At 43.5% G+C, this 24,305-nt stretch overlaps 1 protein-coding gene across 1 annotated transcript in view; it reads right to left on the reverse strand.

Annotated features, from left to right (window-relative positions):
* LOC122805450 (angio associated migratory cell protein) overlaps positions 1-24,305 on the reverse strand; it is a 925,733-nt gene that overhangs the window by 852,091 nt on the left and 49,337 nt on the right. The window contains exon 2 of the mRNA XM_044075608.1: positions 16,924-17,073. Coding sequence (XP_043931543.1) covers positions 16,924-17,073 — 150 coding nt within the window. The remainder of the gene's footprint in view (positions 1-16,923; positions 17,074-24,305) is intronic.

The raw sequence follows: 24,305 nt of genomic DNA on the forward strand, positions 1-24,305 counted from the left end.
CAGCTGAGTGGCCAAGCCAAGACCTCCAGCACCCTCTCTGTCCAGCCAGTGCTCAGTGTCCCTGCCCAAGTAGCTGACTGACACACACACACAGGAAAGGCTGGCACAGGTTTACTAGCTATGCCCACATGTGCCCAGACTATAAAGCAGTTATCGCTGCCACCAGCCAGCTCCTTATCAGTTACTTTAAGAATGTTAACAAAGGTTGTCCAATCTTACTGTGCATTAATACAAATGGTAGTTTGACCAACAGCAAGGCTGTGGCCCACAGCATCACCAAATAAATATGCAAGTACTCTCAGAAATTAAATAGCTCTACAAAGATCAGCCACAATAAATACATTTAATAATAAAAGAGCAAGAAAGTACTCCGTATATAATTACAGTGACAGAGTTCAAAATCACAGGAACTATATAAAGCAACACTGCAGGACAGTCTCAAATAAATAAACAAAACATTTTCTGGCTATACTGCTCAGACAAGCTCCACGTGGGTTTACAGAGTGGTCCTAGCAGCAAGGAACTTGAAAAAGCGACTACCTTCTGGATTTAAGTATATTTGCTTTTTTTTCACTGGAAATAGCTTCTGTTGCTTACTTTAAACTAGCCTGAACTGTTTTTTTTCCGATTACTGCATTTATTTTTAAATCTGCACTTAAAGTTACATTTAGTCGAATTTAATCGAAAGTTTGCTTGCTTGTTTGTTTAATTTAACTGTGGAGGCTGCCCACTAAAGTGTGCTAGCCTGTGTAACGAATTTATCACCGTCTCTGCATTTTCTGTGTATTTCTACAAAAAAATAATCTTTGTTTTCCCGCCTTTCTCGACTAGTTTAGACCAGTATACAGGCATTGCTATATTCTGGGCTGTGGTGTAGTTCCTGTGTTGTCCATTACCTTACTTGGATAGAAGGACGTTTCTTTGCTCACCAGTGGGAGTGGGGAGCCTTGAGCAGCCTACCTGTCCTTGGGGGAAGTGACCTCAGCACAAGAAGCTGTAGTAATTGGTTGTTTGGGACCATTCCTAGCTCTTTTGTAGTTCACTGCTTGAAATCCGCCTTTGCACGGGTTTGCGCGTTCGTGCGCATAGCGCAGCGCCGGTTAAACAAGGTTAAACAAGGTTGAACTTTTTCTGGGTCCGCCGGGTCTGCTCTTCAATTTTTCCCTTGGAACTGTTTCTACTTGCAATCTAAACAGCCTATACTATATCTGAAAAGCTCAGCACTTGCTCCTAAAGCATTTTTATACAGGTAAAGCACTCAAACAAAAGAAAGTACTTCACCTAAATTCTGTTGAGTACACATCTCCCTATAGGTCCTTTCTGACTCAATTACACAGCAATCTTTTTCACTATTTCTAGCATGTTGAAGGGTCAGTTGCTGGCGTCCTCTCCTGTTCAGCTGGTGAATCTGGGAATCTTGAGGCAATGTTACAATTGCCTCATGTACACAGACAACCCTCTCCTCCTCCCAACAAATACAAATATATGCGAGAGATACAACTATATAGCCAAACTGGAGGCTGAGCTCTCTCAATTCAGTACTGGCAAGACCAGTCAGGAGGAGAAGGTAACCACGCACACCACAAACCCAGTCTCACATAGAACTATCACAACAGCAAACCAAACACATAAACACACAAAAACATACTTGGAGGCGCTGATTAAAAATCCACCAAAACAACAGAGGCCTCCAAAGCAGACACCAAAGCAACCACCACCTCAAGACATAGCACATGCAACACATAGTTCACAAAGTCAGTGTGCTAAACAGTCACAGCCCTTAAGGCCAAAAAACAAGCCAGACACACTTGTAATAGGTGACTCCATAGTCAGACACACTGACGTCCCGCTCACCAGACTGAATAAGGAAAAGGTCACAATAAGCTGCCTGTCGGGAGCTAGAATCCGCCACATAACACAAGCACTCAGGTCACTCCACAGCAAGTACAAATATGACTCAGTCATTGTACATGCCGGTGTGAACGACCTGAGACGTACCTTCCTGGACTACATGAAAAGAGACATAGAGGAGCTCTCTGATTATGTAGCCCAGGCCGGTATGACCCTGACCCTGAGCAGCATCTTACCCTCACCAAGAATGATACCACAGTACAAAGACAAAATGATCAGTTTTAACAATTGGCTTAATTACCTGTGTCATTCTAAGGGGATCCAATGTCTGTCTGCTTGGGATGACATGCTTGACAAGCCACGCTGCTTCGCAAGGGATGGCTTGCACCTGTCACCCCTGGGCTTCCGGATATTGGCCAAGGCTCTTGCCACCCCATAGTGCCTTTTTAGGCAAGGCTCAAATGACAAACCTACCTCCCTAGAAAACACAAGTGGAAAAAAACTAAGGGTAATGCTGCTCAATGCCAGAAGTCTAAACCTCAAGATGCACGCCTCAAGCCCTTCTCAGTATGGAGAACATTGATGTCTGTGCAGTGACTGAAACCTGGTTCAAGGCTCCTGAGAGCACCCCAGCACTATCAGGTTTTACCTCATATCATGCTTTCCGGCCCCAAAACTTGGACCGAACCACAAAAGGAGGGGGAGTATCCATTTTCATCAAAGATACTCACACCTCCAGGTTAGTGGCAACGCACGAAGCATCGGAGACTATCCAGGTGCAACTAACCATAGGCAAAACTGCCTTACAGTTTGTAGCATGCTACAGACCACCCTCTCAAACTCAGGAACCCCACACAGCCTTCCTGAAGACACTGGAGAGTATGAATGTCTCTCCAAATACCATCATTTTGGGAGACTTCAACTACCCAAACATAGACTGAGAACATTACTCAAGCCCCAAAGTACAGTTTTGTACCTACCATAAATGTAGATGTTCGAGTGCTAACACAGCTGCAGTCATTACAGATGGGTTCTCCTTCCGTCAGGCGGGTCCTCGGTCGGCCGAATTCCAAAGTCTAGGTCCGGCGTTGGTTGTTGTCGCCTTCTTCCCTGACATCAGTGCGACAGGGGTATATAAGACACAGCCGACACCATTTTCTTCAGTCTTTCTTGCCCCAGATGTCAGGTGCCCCCAGAAGGAAGGCAATACATAATTTATATATCTATGTATAGTCATGCAATGCAATATAATCAAAATTCAGTAGATGCAAGCAAATACACCATAGAAGGATAACCCAACAGGTTGTATGAGGAGGAGTTAGCCACTAGGCCTGTACCAAGAGGGGAAGGAGGGAGGGTAACCTGGACTGCAGCTGTATTAGCACTCGAACATCTACATTTATGGCAGGTACAAAACTGTACTATGTTCATCGTGCATACAGCTGGTGTCATTACAGATGGGTAGAATCCCAAAGCTACGCACAGGGTGGTAGGCACTAGGTGGAATTAGGAGGAGCCAGAATGCCCTGCAACACAGCAGTGGCAAAGCCTGCTCTTGTTTTGGAGTATAAAGGTAGGTGGTAGTGTTTAGTGAAGGTATGCACTGAACTCCAAGTGGCTGCCTCTAAAATATCATTGGTAGGAACTCCTCTGAGGAAGGCTGCAGAGGTAGCTGTGGCACTTGTGGAGTGGGATCTGATGCCTGCAGGCACCGATTTACCATGAAAGGAGTAACAAAAATGTATGCAGTGGCCTATCCATTTTGAAATTGTCTGTTTGGAAATTGGCTTCCCTTGAGCTCCTACAGCATAGGACACAAAGAGTTGTTCCAATTTCCTGAACGGCTTTGTTCTGTCCAAATAGTAACGCAGCTGTCTATGGATGTCTAAGGAATGTAGCAGCCTTTCCCCTTTGTTTTGAGGATTGGGGTAAAAGGTAGGTAAGTGTATGGCCTGATTTAAAGCTACCCTGGATACTACCTTAGGCATAAATGACGGGTTGGTTCGTAGGGAAACCCTGTCCTGATGGAAGATGAGAAAGGGCTGCACAGCCATGAGAGCTTGTAATTCCAAGACCCTACGAGCGGAGGTAATAGCCAGAAGGAAAGCTGTTTTCCAGGACAAATATTGCAAATCTGTTGAGGCAGCTGGTTCAAAAGGAGGCAATGTTAATTTTTCTAGAATGTAATTAAGATCCCAGGCTGGGATTGGTTGTTTCCTTGGAGGTCTTATATTCTTAGCCCCTCTGAGGAACTGTCTTAAGAGCGGGTGAGAGAATAAGGGTGGATCAGTGTTGTATTCTGCAGAAATGGCTGAGGCATGGATTTTGATGGAGGAGAATGAAAGTCCACTGTTCAGCAGCTCAGTTAGATACTGTAATATCGGAGGCAAATTCAGTTTTCTAGGATCCTGGTCCTTTTTCTCATTCCAAGCGCAAAACCGCTTCCATTTTGCGGAGTAAGCTTTTCTAGTAGATGGCCTTCTGGCTTCCAAAATAACATCCTGTACCTCCTTGGAGAGTAGGGTATGTTGTGGTGTTAAGGAACTTTCCATGCAGCCAGATTGAGTGTTTTCAGCTGACTGTGAAGAGTTTTGTAGCTGTGCTGAGTCAGAAGAAGAGGCATTAGAGGTAGGGTCCAGGGAGGAGAATGTGTTAGACTCCTCAGGAGTGGGTACCAGTGTTATCTTGGCCAGTCTGGAGCAATCAGTATCATCTTTGGTCTGTCTGCTCTTGTTTTCAAAAGCACCTTGGGCAGTAGAGGAAGAGGTGGAAAGGCGTAAACTGTCTGTGCTGCCCAACTGAAAGAAAGGGCGTCCACTCTCCAGGCCTTTGGATGAAATGTCCTTGAGCGGAATTTTGTCAATTGGTGATTTTTGTGGGAGGCAAATAGATCTATGTCTGGCCTTCCCCATGCTTTGATTATCTTTGTAAACACTTGAGGATGCAACTTCCATTCATGAGGGTCTGTCATATTTCTGCTTAGATTGTCTGCCAGCGTGTTTTCCATACCTGGCACGTACTGTGCTTGAAGCTCAATTTGCCATTCCAGAGCCCTGTTCCAAAGTGACATGGCCAGCCTGCACGGGGTATGAATGTGTTCCTCCTTGTTTATGTACCACATTACTGTGGTGTTGTCTGTTCTTATTAATAATTGTCCTGGATGCAGGAGGTACTTGAAAGCTGTAATTGCATTTATCACTGCTAGCATTTCCTTTTGATTGATGTGAAGGTGCTTTTCCTTTTGGAACCATTTGCCCTGAATGCACCTGTCTGTCATGTGTGCCCCCCAGGCATAGTCTGAGGCGTCTGTTGTGATGACTTGATTTGCTTGAGGTTTGCAGAATGGTAGACCTGCGTTTGTTTGGCATGCTTGAGCCCACCATAGAAATTCCTTTTGCAAACATGGAATTAGTGGTATTATTGTTTCCAAACTGTGGCTGTGTTGAGACCATAGGTTTTTTAGGTACCATTGAAGTTTCCTCATATGCAACTTTGCACATGGGATTAGAAGAATGTAAGATGCCATGAAGCCCAGAGCCTGCAGGATTTTCCTTGCAGTTAGCCTGGTACAATTTGCTAGTATCTTGAAGTACTGAGTTAGTTTCCCCTGTTTTTCTGGCGTAAGATAGGCCATCTGGGTGTTTGTGTCCAAGTTGGCACCCAGGAAAATTATTTTCTGAGATGGTGTTAGCCTGGATTTCTCTTTGTTGACTGTGTATCCCAGAGAATTCAATAACTGTGTTACATAAGCCAGATGCTCCAGAAGTATGAGTTTGCTGTCCGCTTGGATCAGGCAGTCGTCCAAATAAGGGTATATTTGTATCCCTTGAAGTCTGCAGTAGGCAATTACTGATGCCAGGCATTTCGTGAATACTCTGGGCGCAGTAGATAAGCCAAAGGGCAATGCAGAGAATTGATAGTGGATTGAACCTGCAAGAAATCTGAGGTATCTTCTGCAACTTTGTCTGATTGGGACATGCAGGTATGCCTCCTTGAGGTCCAATGTTACCAGCCAAGACCCCTTGCCCAGCATGGGAAGAAGCTGCTGTAAGGTGAGCATCTTGAATTTTGGTACGGGTAGAAATGTGTTTAGGATGGATAAGTCCAAAATGGGTCTCCAATCGGTTCCCTTCCTTGGTACTAGGAATAGTCTGGAATAAAAACCTTGACCTTGTTCGTGAGTAGGTACCTCTTGAATAGCTTTCATGTCCATGAGCTTTGAAATTTGTATTTGTGCCTCTGCTCTTTGATTGTGTGGCAGGTTCGGCATGCCTCTCATTTTTGGAAGAGTGTGAAAATTAAATCTGTAGCCTCTGTTTATAATGTCCAGGATCCATTTGTCTTTTGCGACAATATGCCAGTTTTTTGAAAATAATGCCAGCTTTCCTCCCAAGGGTGCTGCCATTTGAGCCTTGTTTGGCATGCAAAGGGGAAAGTCATTGGGTTTGTTTTCTGTATTGCTGTGCACGGTCTTCGCCACCTCTTGATGCTGGAGGGTGCCATTGTCTGCCTCTATATGATCCTTGAGATTGTCTTCTGCCCCTTGCGCGTCTGTATCTACCTCTTTGGGGCTTGTCCATGGCTGGAAAGGACCAGTTTTTTGAAGGCCAATTTCTACTAAAACATGGTGGTTGTACCTGTAGAAAGGCCTTAACAGTTTGCATAGATTTAGCTTTTTCTTCCATTTTCCTTAGTATTTCCTCAGCATTAGTACCAAATAATACATCCTTTTGTAAAGGAGCATCTAGTAATTTAGCTTTGGCATGATCAGGCAGGGTTTGTTCCCTAAGCCAGGCATGTCTACGAATGACTGATCCTGTAACTGCAGCTCTACTCGAGGCCTCTAGAGCATCATAACCACATTGTAAGGTGTGCTTACATACTTGTTCTGCGCTATGCATCATATCCTGCAACTCCTTCAGATCTGGTTGTTCAGGTTGTGACATTTTATTCTTTAACTGTGATAACAGAAACTGCTGATATTTAAGCATATGGAACTAACAATTTAAGGCCCTCATGGCTAGAGTGGCAGAGGCATATACCTTTTTTCCCCACCTTTCTAAGGATCTAGACTCTCTTTCGGAAGGTAATGGATTCTTAGCAGTAGAGGCCTTCATTCCCTTGGGGCCCTGAGAAATGGTTTCTGGGTCAGCATTATGGCTTTTGTAAAGAAAGTGGTGTGAGTTAGGAACTCTGTAGTACCTATCAGGCTTGACTGGGGCTACAGGCAGGGAATCCGGATTAAGGCAAGCCTCCGAATAAACATCATCAAGTATGTCCAAGACAGGAGGTATCGCCAGAGGTCTGTGCTGAGGTAGCAGAAGAAATTCCCTAAGCCTTTTTTTTGAATCTGAAAAGTCCTGGCCTTCCCAATGGAAGTGTTCCCTCAAGGTATGCAATGTTTCCCCGAATGAGAAATCCTCTGGGGGGGATACAGAAGGAATGGACTGTTCTGCATCAGAATCTTCAAAAGGGGAGTAGGAATGCTCCTCTTCATCAGAATGTTCTGAGATAATGGAGCCCTGGTCAGAAGAGGGAGATTCTTCCTCCACTCTGGGTCTCTTGTCCAGTGGGGGTTGGGAACCCCTGATAAGAGTAATTAAATCCTCAGCCATTTTGAGCATCTGCTTCTTAGGCATGGGGCCTGGAGATGGGCCCTGTGCAACAGGCCTCTGGGAGTGCATGGCTGATTTAGACTTAGTAAAGGCCTTGATGGAAAAGGAAGAAGGTCTGAAGACACCATGGGTGGAAGTAGACCTGTCCACATTAAGAGGCTCAACACTCGCAGTGGCTTCGGTAGCTGTAGTCAGGGTGTGGGCCGAGGAACCTGCGGTCTCGGTTACAGAGGACACCGCCAGAGAAGTGTCGTCGGTAGTCAGGGGCTGCGTAGGTGCCTCACTGAGAACCGGACCACGTGTAGCCGTTTTTGGCGTGGTGTCGGTGGAGACCGCGGGCCTCGCGTGTCGTTCTTTGTCCTTACGTTTTTTGGACAAAACAGTAGTCGGAGTCTCCGACGACATTTTATAGTTAAAAGCTTTACCAAAAAAGTGCTGGGCGAACTCCGCCCGATGCTTAGTAGTGCGTTTATTAAAAGTAGCACAAAAGCGACAGCCCGAGACGTCGTGGTCTGGGCCTAAACAAGGAATACAGAGGGAATGGAAATCCTTATGCGGTACTTGCTTCCCCACAAGAAATACAATTGTTAACTTTGTCTGACATCGGTCAGAGGCAAGAAAAGTTTCCCCAATGGGGTACTTAGCTTTAAAGAAGACTTCGGTTTCCAAATTTTCGTAATTTCAGGAGCTGGCCGACCGGCACTTGCGAACTGCTTCTGCTTCGGGCACCGCGCGGCAAAAAAGACTGAAGAAAATGGCATTGGCTGTGTCTTATATACCCCTGTTGCACTGACGTCAGGGAAGAAGGCGACAACAACCGACGCCGGACCTAGACTTTGGAATTCGGCCGACCGAGGACCCGCCTGACGGCAGGAGAACCCATCTGTAATGACTGCAGCTGTATGCATGATGAACATCACCCTAGCCCAAAGGTTCCTAGAATTCATAAACTCAAATGCAATGGAACAACTAGTCACCATTCCCACAAGAGGAGACAATATACTAGACCTGATCATCACAAACATGGGGACAAAATGCTCCACACCGGAAGTATATCCCTCTTTGGTAAGATCAGACCATAAATTAATCTCACTGGAAATCCACATCCCGCCCCCACCCCCTGCACAAAAGACCACAGTGAAGAACTTCTCAAAAGCAAACTTCACACTTCTTAAGACTGAAGTGGTATCCTTCAAGGCCCCTGGGCCAGTGGAAACCACAACCCACACTGCTAAATCCTTTGCAAATGCCTTCTATGGGCACCTTCAAGAATGCATGGATCATGCAATCCCAAATAAAACCAGGACCCATTCCCCCAAAGGCAGGTGCCCGGTCTGGTGGACCCCAGCCATAAACAAACTTTACAACAGGAGGAGGAAGCTGCTACATGACAGAGCAAAATCCCTAAAAGGGAAGGGGTCTCTGATCAGTACTAGCAAAAAACTACGATCTCTCATAAAATCATCCAAGGCCAACTTTGAGAGAAAAATCGCAAAAGACAATCACAAGGCCTTCTTTAGCTATGTTAGAAACCTGGGTGGAAACTCCCAGATATGCTTAGAGTTAGTCCAAAATGACACAAAATACACTGAACCCACTGACATTGCCAACATTCTGGCAGACAGGTTCAGTGCAAATTTCTCTTCCCCCTCCCCCCCCAAAAGGAGAAATAACTATCCCAGCAGAGTGTAGCCTCCCTAACATCTCAGATGCCCAGGTGAGAGCCGCCCTCTCTAAAGCTAAAAACACAGCATCAATGGGACCGGATGGTGTCCCGGGCTGTGTGCTACATGAACTCCAAGAGGAACTAAACCCACACATAAGGCTGCTGTTTAATCTTAGCCTTACTACAGGATATGTACCCAAAGAGTGGCAACAGTGGTCCCACTTCACAAAGGCAGTGCCTCTACGGACCCTGGAAATTACCGCCCTATAAGCTTGACGAGCCTGATCTGCAAAGCTATGGAGAGGATCATTATGGAACTCATAAACAAAGACATTGGGGACCTACAGACATTGGATCCTACTCAATTTGGCTTTGTCAAGGGCAGATCCTGCCTTTTGAACTTGGTCAAACTTGGTCGACTTTTTTGAAACAGTCACTAAGGCCATTGATGAGGGTAAGGCAGTTCACACAGCCTACCTTGACCTTGCAAAAGCCTTTGTCACAATACCCCACTCGGGCATCATAGACAAACTCACCAGCTTAAATGTAAACCCATATGTCACAAGATGGGTTGCAAACTGGCTCAAGGACAGAACCCACAGGGTCAGAGTTGCTGGAGCTATGTCAGACTCTAAGCCAGTCACAAGCGGTGTCCCACAGGGCTCAGTCCTGGGACCCCTCTTGTTCGGCATTTATTTTTCCGAAGTACAGGCAAACATAGGAGGATTGTGGCTGACAAAGTTCGCAGATGACTGCAAACTGGGCGCCATAATTGATACTCCAGCGGACAAAAACATCCTTCAGAGAGGCCTCATAGAAACGGATAATTGGTGCCAGAGCCATGGCCTTAAGCTGAACGCCAAAAAATGTATAGTCATACCCTTTGGGAAAAACAAGGTACCAACAAATTACCATATAGGCGGTAATCCATTAAGTACGGAAGAGGTAATCAGGGACCTAGGGACCCAGGTTGACAGTAACCTCTCATTTGACACTCACATTGCCAAAGTGGTTAGGAAGACCTTCTATATTGCCCACCTTATCATGAAGGGTTTCACATCTAGATCAAGAGAGGTCATTGTGCCCCTGTACTCTTCTCTTATCAGGCCAATGACTGAGTACAATGCTCCATTTGGGATGTATCTCACCCGACACCAGCAGCAGTTGGAAAGACCCCAAAAGTTCCTCACCAAGAGGATAAAGGGTCTTAAACATATGTCATATGCTGCCGGACTGAAAAAACTCCAGCTCTATTCAGTCGCATACCGCCTACTCAGAGGTGATCTGTGCCTGACGTACAAGGCCATGTCCAATCCTGAATTAATGGACATGCTCCACCTCAGAAAATCCAAATCCATCAGAGCCACGAGAACAAGTGACTTAAACCTCAACACAGAAATAAATAGGATGTGCTGGAGGGACAGATTCATAACCCAGAGGCTCCCTACACTCTGGAACAGAATCCCAGTCCATGTTAGGCAGAGCCCCTCACTGACTCTATTCAAGAGAAATCTCGACGAGTGGATGGGAGACCGTAGGTTTACCCCGGGGGTCATCTCTGTGTCACTACTAGACAGAGGCATAGTAAACTGAACCCTAAAAGGGCGTAGTATTCTCATCTTAAAGGGGTGGTGTAAGCCACATACACTCTGGCTAGGCTTATAAATGCCTTAGGGCAGATAGCCTAGTACGAACCTATGAACCTATAAACTATGCTTCACTATATTCCTGACTGAATCTAGGAGAATAATACCCTAGTTAACTTACTTACAGAGCAAGGCAGATGTGGTGAATGGATCTTCTCTAGTTGTTGTCAGGTCAAGACAGACTACAGAATGCGGAGTCTCTCTCTCGAAGAGTCCTCAGATTAATATCTCAAATATTACTGCTGGGATTACTTCCAGAATGACATCATTGCTTGTCATCTGACTCCCTAGTTCCCAGGCTCAAAACAACCACTGATGGCAGCTGGGACAATACAGAAAACTCCCTAGTACAGACATTGTGTCCCCTTGCTGTAATATAGTAATTTAATTTCAGCTATTTTTCTGAAGTTAACTTCCTGTATTCCAGTTTCCTCTGTCAAATTATATACACCTAAACTGTTACAATAGTGCATGTACATTTCTATTCTTTTCCAGTAGGGCATGCTGTAGTTACATTTTAAGCACAAACACTATATAAAACAGCTTTTAACACACATGCCTGTACAAACCTAGTTTTGACATACAGTTCTAACAGCCTGGCACTTTACCTCACACGTGGATTCTGTTGGGAGTATATGGCTTCAGCTCATGCTATACAGCATATGTACAGAATTAGCATATGTACAAAATTCGTCATTACATTAGAAGTATCATACATGCCTCCAGAATTTAATTTTTAAATTGTAGCATGTCAAATTTCAAATGTCATATGAAGCAAACGGAATGTTGAGGTTAACTTCAGTGTTCACCTACACCAAAATTCTCAAAGTAGAGTAACAATCTTATGTGAATTTTGTGCCTGCTCATCTTACAGTTCCCTGCAATATTTATCATGACCTCTCAAAGAATGACTGACCAATGGCCTTTTACACAAAGGTACAGAGTGCCAGTGTTCACAGGTCTTTGCTGTCAATGCCTGACAATCTGAACTATATTCCCTTTCCACTGGAATAGTATTCAGTTTCTGCTCAGGCTGGGGTACAAAGCACCAGGCCAAAACAGTTACTTTGAGAAGCCACTACAACTGAAACAAACCCGCCATTCAGTATTAGCATGCCATTGTTCAAACACCGTGATTTGCAGAAGTTAGAAAAACAGTATTTTGTGTATTCTTGCAACTGAACATCCTAATGTTACAGCCCTACAAATTTTGCACTGAACTCTCAAAGACAGACTGGTTTTACAATATGCCAAATGTAAGGAGTTCAGAGGTATTCCCTGCCACAGACTGCCATTTTGCATTATACTTGTTTTACATGAGGTCAGGGGTATAGGACTTCTATTCAGGCTGCTATATGCAGCCCTGGTCCAGAATACACATCTTAACTATGTTCTCATTACATTAGAAAAAAAATTATATATATACATTTTTTTTCCTGAACAGGGAGTTTTTTGCCATCGGAACTGCACTCATTCATAGTCATTCTCATATGCAGTAAAGGGCAATAATGCAAAATTATTATTAGTCTATGTAATTACTAGACTAACAACTCCAGGAGTTAAGCTTATTCATTGTTACCAAATGTATCTGAGAAGTTTTGATACCCTAGAGTTATTGTAAGAGGTATATGCAGGTACGGACATGACTGGCCAAGTATTTACAGACTGCCTTTGTCTACTAGAGAGACATGTGCCAGACCAAGAGTAAATTTCAGATTCCCCATCCAATGGTTCAAGATTTGGAATTGGATTAGGGAAGAACTCTGCTTCCATAGATGGGAAGCTTCTACCAGACAATGGGAAGTCTCAGATACACACACCCCTGTCCCTCTAACAAATTCAGTTTATGCTGCAGACAAAGTTTATGTCCCTGGATTGGGTAATTCTGATTGTATTTGCATTTTGGGTGTGCAACAGATCAACCAGAGGATGCTTTGTAGGCCAGGCATAGCATTTCTCTCAGCTGCCTGTAGGAGACAAGAGTACAGGGATAGGACTTTGAGGCAATCCACAGACATAGTGTGCACACCCTGTATTTTTTCTTGTAAGGAGCCTTTAATAATGCTCCAGTTGTTGCATATGGTTGGTAAAGTATAATCAAGGGAGCACTGTACTCAATGATTCATTCAAAGTGTTCCTGTGTTTCAGCAGTGAGCCATGTTAGCATACAGATTCCATGTTTAGAGGGTACACTGAATGGCCAAACCAAGAATCTACACACACAGTCGGTTACTACGCTAGCGGACCATTTTAAGCCTAGTCAGTTTCTCTTTTTTGTGCTCGAAGTAACCTATTCCACTCGGTTCTAGATTGGCCTTAATTATATAATTAGCAACCATGGGATAGGTAAGAATAACTGGGCTCATACCATTGGTAATTTGAAAAAACCCATGCATGTAATAAAGCATTTTGGAACTGCCTCTGTCCATTAGTAGTACAGGGGACATTCCTGGGGTTTCCCCATCCATAGAGCTAAGTTGAGTTTGAAAATGAACAGGGATGAACTTTGTTTTATGCGGATGAGAAGTCTGTTTCACAGCAGTGGTCTCTTGTGCGAGCTATACCTGTCCGCCAAACCATTCTGTTAATGTTACAGAAGAAGTTTAGATCCCTACACCAAGTATTTCTGATGCCAAATGACTTGCTGATGTGCAGTAAATATATCAGTAATGGGTTGGGCGATGCCTTTTATGTCAGACACAGGTCAACTCTTAACAGTCTGTAGGGTACCAAGTATTGTGACAAGGCTTTGGGTCTGTCCATGTAGGACATGCTGTTTAGGCCTTACGTCCTTTTATAAGGTATCTCTGTGGGCATTTCAGTTGTTGCACATGTCTAGACAGATACATGCCAAAGGGGATATTACATTCAATGACTATTCTAGCCTAATGAAGGTGGAGTAAAGGGGGAACAAAGACATTCCTAGAACTAGACACAATCCCTTTGTTTATAAGCTGTGAAATATGAAAGGACTTTCTTACAAAAATAGACACATGCTGATCAAAAGTTAGGTCACTGCCCACGTAAAAGTTTCTAAATCCTGAACAACTGGGTCGACTCTTAGGTGCATATTGTCAATGTAGTAGTTTTCTGGGGTAAAGGACTTCCCAAAGGATACAATAATGCCTTTTTTGGCATTCAGTTTCTGCCCACTACTTTGGCACGAGTTATTTGAGACAAACCTTCCTGCAGGATGGCCAAGTCATTTGGGGACTGATCCTAGCTTGCAGTCATCTACAAACTTAGTCATCCAGAGTCCTTTGGTATTCACTTTTTACTTCAGAAAAATAGATGCCCAGCAAGAGAGGTCCCAGCACAGAACCCTGGGGTTCTTAAAACTTAAGCATCTTAAAACTATTCATAGCGCTAGAATTACATGTGTGAATTGGGAATTTACTCCAAAACCAAATAATATGACTGGAGGTAAATTTAAAACATGCAGTTCTAACAAGCCAAGATAAGAACAGATTATTATATCATGACAGTTTTAGTGTGCTAACTAAAAACCTAACAAAACTGAGTGGGCCAACTCCAGTCCTAGTAAAACTGTAACTCCTTGTTATATAAAGCTTTAAACCCCATGCATAACTTGACTCCTATAAAACATAGTATAAAACCAAAAATCTGAAGTCTGTCAAAATAGTTACAATCCTGAACATTATGTATGTAAACATCTAAAGTTTTCTTTGTACTCCTTGAGAAGAACCAAAATAAGCTGTTCTACTGCCTGGAATCACCAACTAAGTGAACTTCACAATTAAGAGTCACAGCATACTACTGTGAGAAATTTGCTGGATTTTAGAAATATGGTTCTACACTGCTAGGTACTAGGAGTGGTCCTATATCTTCAGCTGGGTGGCGTCATTTAGCATTTGATTCACAAATATGTATACGATATGTTTTTCCAGTCTGACAAATTCAGGATATATCAAAATAGTTAGTGTTATTTTGGTCCATATTTCATAAAACGCACTACTTTCTCAGAATTAAACTATAATTTTTTTTTTATTAAGTGTTTAAGACCAAATAAATGTTGATTTCACTTGGCATGTACACATTTCAGACTTTGTTGCCTGCTTTTCTTTATGGTTTTTAAGATAAGCAACATGCAGTACAAGGCTGACTATTCAGGTTATCTTATGACAATTGTCTAAAATGTCTCAAAGGAGTAGACAAACATACTAGGTCAAAATTCAGACCAGAATGGCCTACGAAACTGAAACATTTACAAAATACTCAGTCAAACACAGAAGTGCAACTTTCAGTTCTTCAGAGTAACACATATAAAGCTAACAAAAACAAATGCATAGTGCTGTCTAGGGCCTAAAAATAATATGCATTCCTATAAAAAAATGCTTATTCTTTTCAGATGTTTGACAGAAAAGGGATATTAAAAGAATTAATGTTGCCATTAAAATTAACGGTGCAGCTGCTATTTTGACTTTGAGGGTATGAGCACAATCTAATTTACTAGCATTTACAGGTAATTAAGATATCAACAGTCCCTGAAAATTACAGAATAAATTCAAACCACTTTTGAGGTAGACATTTATAAACATGGAGAAAACTGCAACAACAGCCAGAGGTCAGAGGCCCCATCTGCTTAAATCTGTGGTAGCTCATGTGGATTTAAAAGATCCCACAGCACCTAGCAAAAAGAGTGGGGAAAGTTCCCTGAAGCCCTGGTCACATTCCACCTAATAATAGAAATACTGCCTCATTTCTCCACTCAAAAAGAAGTCAGTAGCCTAGTAGGGCTAACCAGGAAAACAAAAGAAATACAATAAATAAGGCCTGGAAAAAAAAGGGGGTCCACTGGAAAACGATTAGTAGTAAGGGAGTCAAAAGCATTTATACCACACACAAGTCACTTTTCAAATACAACATACAAACAAACACATCGGACTTCATACATGGTCTGACAGGTTTAACCTGTGAATACTAAGAAACCAAAATCAACTGTCACTACATGAACAAGGGATAGGGAAGGAAAGCAAATGTTCTAGAAAGGGTGGTAGGGTCAGTTGTTGTGTCTTTCGGCTTTTCCCGGTTAGGGGTCGCCACAGCGGAACTCCGGTCCAGTAATGATTGGAGTAGATTTTTTACGTGCAGAGTTGCCAGCCCTGACGCACAACCTTCAACAAAGGTACGCCCATTCACGCATGTCTCCAGACAGAAGACGCTTTAGCTGAGAATCGAACAGGACAACGTCTTACTGTGAGGTGACAACGCAAAATACTCAACATTTATACACTACACAAAGGCATCACCTGCCAGACTAAGAAATTATGACCAAGAAACAAAACATGAGCAAAGGATGAGGGAAGCAAATGTTAAGTAGAAGACAGGTCAATAACTGATAGGTCTGAGGACACACACAGACACACACACACACACAGGTTAACAGTCAAAGAAGGAATACAAAAAAGTCGACTAAGTGAGCCAATGTGGTCAAAGGCTGTGAATTTAATCTTTGTAAAACAATCACTTGTGTGTGCTGAAGAAGTCCCCATCCTGTTGCATTACATAAAATGTTATTAAATTACCACATGCATAAAACTTTCCAGAGTATAAAAATGTCAGCTATCCAAACACAAGGCAGTCCTATGAAAGGCCTTCAATGCACTTTGTCAGTAAATCTGATGTATTTCATTAAAGACAAATATATATGCTTCCTGGAATAAAACTTCCTTTATAGTAGTAAATCACACCAGGGGAAAACAAGAAAATATTTGGCTTCACAAGAAATGGCTAAATGCAAGGTGGATAACGTGGCAGCTCACTCTCAAATCAGAAGCTCTGCAACTCATCATTTGCTTTTTCTTACATGAAATAATTGTTGGCAACATTGCCATTACAGTGCTTGCAACAATTCACTGTTTTAGAGATTTCTCTTTTCTCACTGACTGTGCAACTGTGGTGTTGGCAAATGTGGGGGAGGGGCTGCCCCCCCCAACCATGAGGTATGCAAGGGACTTCTCCCTCTGCAAGAAACAAAGTTATCTTTTTCCCCAATCATGTTGAAGCTTCAACCAGTCATTAGTCACAGGCATGCAGTACAAGCTGAACACACACCATCATAATGTTTACTCGATTTCTGAAGGCAGTATACAACACACACACACACACACACAAACACACACACCTGAGTGCTTTGAGAAGGTTACTTCACTATCATCCTGCATAGGTTCTGTGGTCTCATCTATTCCTTCATCTTCGGTCTCCCACTCTTCGTCAGAGGCACCATGATCACCATCTGCAACTTCTATGTCTTCCAACTCACTGGCAACATCCTCTGTTACAGACAAAAACAGCAGGAATATCTATTAGAGGGCAATTCAAGACATGCATTTTTATACTTAACTCATTTTAAATTAGTTAAAGCTAGTTTCTATCCAATAATGGATAGAAGAAAAGAGATGTCAGTAAGTTGCTTACACTTTTACACTAACTAGTGATCATTTTTTTTCAAACGAAAACTTGTAGCTTAGAAGGATGCTTATTTTTTATACTAGAAGTGGCAAAAACAAGGCAAAGCATGACAAACATATTCAGTTGGTACAATAAATAAATGTGTGAACTCCTTGCTTTATAACTTCCTTCTTTTATGATAAAAGTTAAATATAAAGGCACAAAAATGAACTACATCATTGTGTTATGAAATTCTTGTTCCAAAGGGAAAAAAAAAAGGTATGTTCTTACCATAATATTTCGTTTGTAAAGTCTATTTTCATTCTTCCTCCACCAATGGGTTCCAGATCCGACCTCGGATCAGATTTAGCCACTTTCCAAACTGAAGATTCAACGCTCGAGCTCCTCCTCTCTCCCCCATAACATCTCATTCCCCCAGATTACTTCAAATAGAGTTTGCCCCTAACATATGCACAAGATATCAATATACCTGTATCTATAAATTCTGATAAGCTCATCATGCAGGACAGAAAAAGAGAAAAGTATTCCAGAAGCTCAATAAAGGAACTATGGTTCCTCCAAGTCTCTCTGCCAGGTCTTACAGAGTTTTAGGCAGGGGGGAAGAGGGTGGGAAAGTGGAGGAAGAATGAAAATAGACAGCACAGACGGAACATTATGGTAAGAGCATAACATCATTATCTGATGTCAATTTTCATTCATTCCTCCACCTGTAGGACAGAGTCCCCAGCTACAATAACCTAGGATGGCTCTCATGAAAGGATATTCCACAGCACCACAGAGCCAAAGGCAGTCCTATTTCTGAAAGTAGTACACAATTTATAATGTGCAATAAAAGTATGGCAACTTGACCAAGCGACAGCAGCACAAATATCATCAATTGTTTCTCTAGAACAAAAGGCTTGAGAAGTTGCCATGGATTTCATAGAATGAGCTTCAACAGGTCCAGGTTAAGAAAAACTTCCCAAAGAATAAAATGAAGGAAATGCAATCTTTTAGCCATTTGGCCAGGGTCGGTTAAGCAACTGCTGCCCCTTTTTTAACATCTGAAAAGGATATGAATAACTGATCAGATCTCCTGAAAGATTTGGTCCTGTCCAGATGAAAATGCAATTGCCTATGGACATCTAGAATATGTAGCATGAACTCTCTTTCGTTCTGAAATTTGGGAAAGAAAACCAGTAGGTTGACAGGTTGATGGATATTGCTTTCCGAAGCACCTTTTTACCGAAAGGATGGACTGGTCAATAAACTTCTGAGGGGTCCAAATGGAGAATCTCTTCCATTTGCTCTTTTAGATCTTTCTGGTCCATACTTTATGGGAAGAAATCAGAATATTTTGGACTGGGAATAAGAGCCTGGAATGTCTAGCCATCAATGGAATTGAAGATACCACGCAGTCAGTTTTAGGCCCTGAAGATCTGGGTGAGATTGCCCTGAGGGACGGGACAACAGATCTAGCAGAGGTTCCACTTTCCAAGGAGGCAACCAGGTGACACCAAAGGAAGGTGAGCCAGATGTGGCAAGGCTAAAAGGGAACAATGAGGATTACTTTGCTTTTCAACTGATGTGCTTTCTGAAGAAGTTTGGGGATAGGTAATGGAGTAGATGCATAAAGTAGACCAAGGCCCAAGCATGGACGAGCACATCTTTTGGCGATTGTCCCTGATGGGAAGGGATCAATGCAAAAGACATAGATATCAATATAAAAAATATAAAAGCTACTACTACATCTACACTATACATATACATGGCTACCTGTACACATTATTTATATATTTAAAACTGTGAGTGAGGCTTAAAGATAGAATCATTGAACAACATAGATCAGAAAAAAAAGAGCAGTAAACTACAAACTACTATATAAACACATACAACAAACAGGTAATCAACACAGTTTTTCCTTTAGAGTTATTATCTAAAATATAATTTTTAATGGATATATATTTGTGTAGGTCAAAAGACCACATGCTTTGGACAATCTGTCCCAGAAACTTCCCCCCACCATGTCTGGGAGGCATCCGTGGTCAGAGTAGCGTTTGGTGGAGGGAGAACAAAGGGACAGCCTTTGATGACTTCGAGGAGTGTAGCCACCAAAGTAGAGAGTCCTTGCATATGCGTGACAGCCTGATGGGATGATTCAGTGTTTGACCGTGTAAACACCACTGGTCTGACAAAATCCACTGTAGTATTCGCATGTGTAACCGTGCGGTCAGTAATAGGGTTACTGTGGCAGACACTGAGCCCAACACCCTGACCACCAGTTTTACCCGGGATTGGGCCTTGCTAGAATCTGGGAGACATGGCACCTGAGGGCAGACACTGTCTATAGGTAGGTAAGCCATGGTTTTCACTGTGTCTAAAATAAATACATAGAACCCCTGCAGTCTGAGATGAGCTACAACTACTCCCATACATTTGGTAAACACCCTGGGAGCTATGATGAGGCCAAACAGCAGCACCCAGAACTGATCACAACTGCCTCCCAAGCCTGAAACGAAGATACCACATCTTGATATTATAGAACACGTCCTTCAGGTCTATCAAGCACATCCACTCATCCATCTTCAGAAAAGGTAGGATGGACTGTGACCATCCTGAATTTTGAGATTTTCACCTTCTTGTTCAGAGTTATTAGGTCCAAAATTGGCCTTCGATCCCAGATCTTTTTTGGTACTAAAAAGAACCTTAAGTAAATGCCTGACCCAACTTGATCATGAGGAACCTCCTGGGGGACTCTTTTTGAAGCACCTTTGTAATTTCTAATACTTCTGCCTCTCTTTGCTTGGATGGTATATCTGGGAGATGATTTTTTGGTATGGGAAGAGTTAAAAAGGGAATAGAGTATCCTCTGGATATGATCCTTTGCACCCTCGATCATTTGTAATGGCTATCCAGGCTTCTGGGTGCAAGAATAAGCGCCCTCCCCAACTGCTTCCAGAGAAGGGCAGCCAAGCGCTGCAAGGATCTGTCCTAAAAGGAATTTCGAGACGCCTGATTTCACAGATCATCTCTGCCTCTGGGACGGCCAGCAATATAATGGTTTCCCCCTCTGCCTCTAGAGGAAAAGGTCTCCCTGTGCCTCCTGAAATAGACCTTGAGATTTCCGGAACCACAGTTTTTTTTTTTTTTGTTTGTTTTTTTGTTTTTTATCTCCATGCTGATTCCTGGAGAAAGATCTCGGATGTAGAAAACTGGATTCTGATGGCAGGCCAGGTCCTTCCATCTTCCTTGCTCCAGGAGAGCTAGTCTTGAACTGTGGGGGCAAATGATGAACTATCAAAGGGTGCACTGACAAATTATGTCAAAGGGTTCTGTGAAGTCACACAACTGCATCCAGCCATGACACCTAATCGCAATGCCTGAACAGGCTGCCCTTGAGATGCCTTCCACAGCATGGGAAATTAACCTCATAGATGAAGTGGATATTGACTGAAGAGTGGCCATTCTGGAGGAGAAAGCTCTGTGCTCCTAACCAAGCTAGAAAGTTCCTTGATTGTCCCTTTGTAGCCTGGTAAAGTAGGACAAAGCTAGAAAGTTTCATAGGTTCATAGGTTTATACTACGCTATCTGCCCTAAGGCATTTATAAGCCTAGCCCAAATTTTTGTGGCTTACGCCACCCCTTATATGAAAAAATACTGTGCCCATTAGTTTGTTGTGCCTCTGTCCAGCAGTGACACAGAGATGATTCCCGGGATAAACCTATGATCTCCCATCCACAGGTCAAGATTTCTCTTGAACAGAGCCAGCGAGGTGCTCTGCCTCACATGGACCGGGATTTTATTCCACAGCATAGGGAGTCTCTGAGTGATAAATCTATCCCTCCAGCACGTCCTATTTATATCCGTGCTAAGGTTTAAGTTGCTTGCTCTAGTGGTTTTGGTGGATTTGGATTTTTTGAGGTGGAGCGTGTCAATTAATTCCGGGTTGGACATGGCCTTGTATGTCAGGCACATGTCACCTCTGAGCAGACGGTATGCAACTGAATAGAGCTGGAGTTTCTTCAATCTGGCAGCATATGACAGATTTTGGAGTCCCTTTATCCTTTTGGTGAGGAACTTTTGGGGTCTCTCCAATTGCTGCAGATGTCAGGTGAGATACATCCCGAATGGGGCAATGTACTCTATTATTGGTCTGATAAGTGAAGAGTACAGGGGAACAATGACCTCACTAGATCTGGATGTGAATCCCTTCATGATCAGGTGGGCAATGTAGAAGGTCTTTCTAACCACTTTAGCAACGTGAGTGTCAAAAGAAAGGCCACTGTCAACCTGGGTCCCCAGGTCCCTGATAACCCCAAGCTACCATATAGGTGGCAATCCACTAAGCACAGAAGAGGTTACCTTGTTTTTCCCAAAGGGTATGACTACACATTTTTTGGCGTTTAACTTCAGGCCATGGCTCTGGCACCAGCTATCTGTTTCCGTGAGTCCCTTCTGAAGGATATCCGTGTCCGATGCACTTTCCACTATGGCGCCCAGTTTGCAGTCGTCAGCAAACTTTGTCAGCCAAAGTCCTCCCATGTTGGCCTGTACTTCTGAGAAGTAGATGCCGAACAATAGGGGGCCAAGGACAGAGCCCTGTGGGACACCACTTGTGACCGGCTTGGAGTCTGACATAGCGCCAGCAACTCTAACCCTGTGGGTTCTGTCCTTAAGCCAGTTTGCAACCCATCTTGTGACATATGGGTTTACATTTAAGCTGGTAAGTTTTTCTACAATACCAGAATGGAGTATTGTGTCGAAAGCCTTTGCAAGGTCAAGGTAGGCTGTATGGACTGCCTTTCCCTCATCAATGGCCTTGGTGACTGTTTCGAAGAAGTCAATCAAGTTCAAAAGGCATGATCTGCCCTTGACGAAGCCAAACTGGGTCGGGTCCAATGTCTGCAAGTCCCCTATATCTTTGTTTATGAGCTCCATTAGGATCCTCTCCATAGCTTTGCAGACTAGACTTGTTAAGCTTATGGGGCGGTAATTACCAGGGTCCGTAGAGGCACCGCCTTTGTGGAGTGGGACCACAGTTGCCGTACGCCTCTCCTTGGGCACGTATCCTGTGGTAAGGCTGAGATTAAACAGCTGCCTTATGTTCATAGGTTCATACTAGGCTATCAGGTTTAATTCCTCATTTAGCTCGTGTAGCACACAGCCGGGGACACCATCCGGTCCCACTGATGCTGTGTTTTTAGCTTTAGAGAAAGCAGCTTTCACCTGGGCATTTGAGATGTCTGGGAGGCTACACTCCGCTGGGATAGTTTTCTCTCCTTTGGGGGGGGGGAAGTTTGCACTGAACCTGTCTGCCAGTATGTTGGCAATGTCTGTGGGTTCAGTGATTTTTGTATCATTTTGGACTAATTCTGAGCATATCTGGGAGTTTCCACCCAGGTTCCTAACATAGCTGAAAAAGGCCTTATGATTGTCCTTTGAATCCATGGCAATTTTTCTCTCAAAATTGGCCTTAGTTGATTTTATGATTGCTCGTATTTTTTTACTAATAATGATCAGGGGTGACTTCCCTTTTATGGATTTTGTTCTATCATGTAATAGCTTTCTCCTCTTATTGTAAAGTCTGTTAATGGCTGGGGTCCACCAGACTGGACGTTTGCCCTTTGTGGAAAGAGTCTTGGTTTTATTTGGGATTGCCTGATCCATGCAGTCCTGGAGGTGTTCATAGAAGGCATTTGTAAGGGCTTCCGCAGCTTGGGTTGTGGTTTCCACTGGCTCAGGGGCCTTGAAGGATACCACACCAGTCTTGAGTAGTGTGAAGTTTGCTTTAGAGAAGTTCTTCACTGTGGTCTTTTTGTTTGGTGTGGGGGCGGGATGTGGATTTCCAGTGAGATTAGTTTATGATCAGATCTCACCAATGAGGGATATACTTCCGGTATGGAGCATTTTGTCCCCATGTTTGTGATAATGAGATCTAGTATATTTTCTCCTCTCGTGGGAACAGTGACTAGCTGTTCCATGGCATTTGAATTTATGAACTCCAGGAACCGTTGGGCTAGAAAGTTAGGGCTCGAGTAATGTTCCCAGTCTATATTCGGGTAGTTGAAGTCACCCAATATGATGGCGTTTGGAGATACATTTATACCCTCCAGTGTCTTCAGGAAGGCTGTGTGGGGTTCCTGAGTTTGAGAGGGTGGCCTGTAGCATGCTACAATTTGTAGAGCAGTTTTGCCTATGGTTAGTTGCACCTGGATGGTTTCGAAGCTTATGCGTTGCCACCAACCTGGAGGTGTGGGTATCCTTTATGAATATGGATACACCCTCCTTTTGTGGTGTGGTCTGGGTTTTGGGGCGAACGCATGATAGGAGGTAAAACCTAATAGTGCCGGGGTGCTCTCGGGAGCCTTGAACCAGGTTTCAGTTACAGCACAGACATCAATGTTCTCCATACTGAGAAGGGCCTCGAGTGCGTGCATTTTGAGATTTAGACTTCTGGCATTGAGCAGCATTACCCTCGGTTTCTTCCCATTTTTGTTTTCTAGGGTGGTAGGTTTAGAATTTGAGCCTTGCCTAAAAAAGGCACTATGGGGGTGGCAAGAGCCTTAGCCAATATCCGGAATCCCAAGGGTGACAGGTGCAAGCCGTCCCTTGCGAAGCAGCGTGGCTTGTCAAGCATGTCATCCCAGGCAGACAGACACTGGATCCCCTTTGAATAACACCAGACATTAAGCCAATTGTTAAAGCTGATCATCTTGTCTCTATATTGTGGCATCATTCTTGGTGAAGGAAGGATACTGCTCAGGGTCAGGGTCATACCTGCCTGGGCTACATAATCAGAGAGCTCCTCTATGTCTCTTTTCATGTAGTCCAGGGAGGTATGTCTCAGGTCGTTCACACCAGCATGGACAATGACTGTGTCATATTTGTACTTGCCGTGGAGTGACCCGAGTGCTTGTGTTATGTGGCGGATTCTAGCGCCAGATAGACAGCTTACTGTTACCCTCTCCTTGTTCAGCCTGGTGAGTGGGACGTCAGTGTGTCTGACTATGGAGTCACCTATGACAAGTATGTTTGGTGTTGTATTTGGTCTTAAGGGCTGTGACTGCTTTGCACACTGCTTTTGTGGTTTATGTGTTGCTTGTGGGGTGTCTTGAG

This window comes from Protopterus annectens, chromosome 6.part1 (assembly GCF_019279795.1).
Source record: "Protopterus annectens isolate FY-2018-M chromosome 6.part1, PAN1.0, whole genome shotgun sequence".
In the NCBI taxonomy this organism is placed as follows: Eukaryota; Metazoa; Chordata; order Ceratodontiformes; family Protopteridae; genus Protopterus; species Protopterus annectens.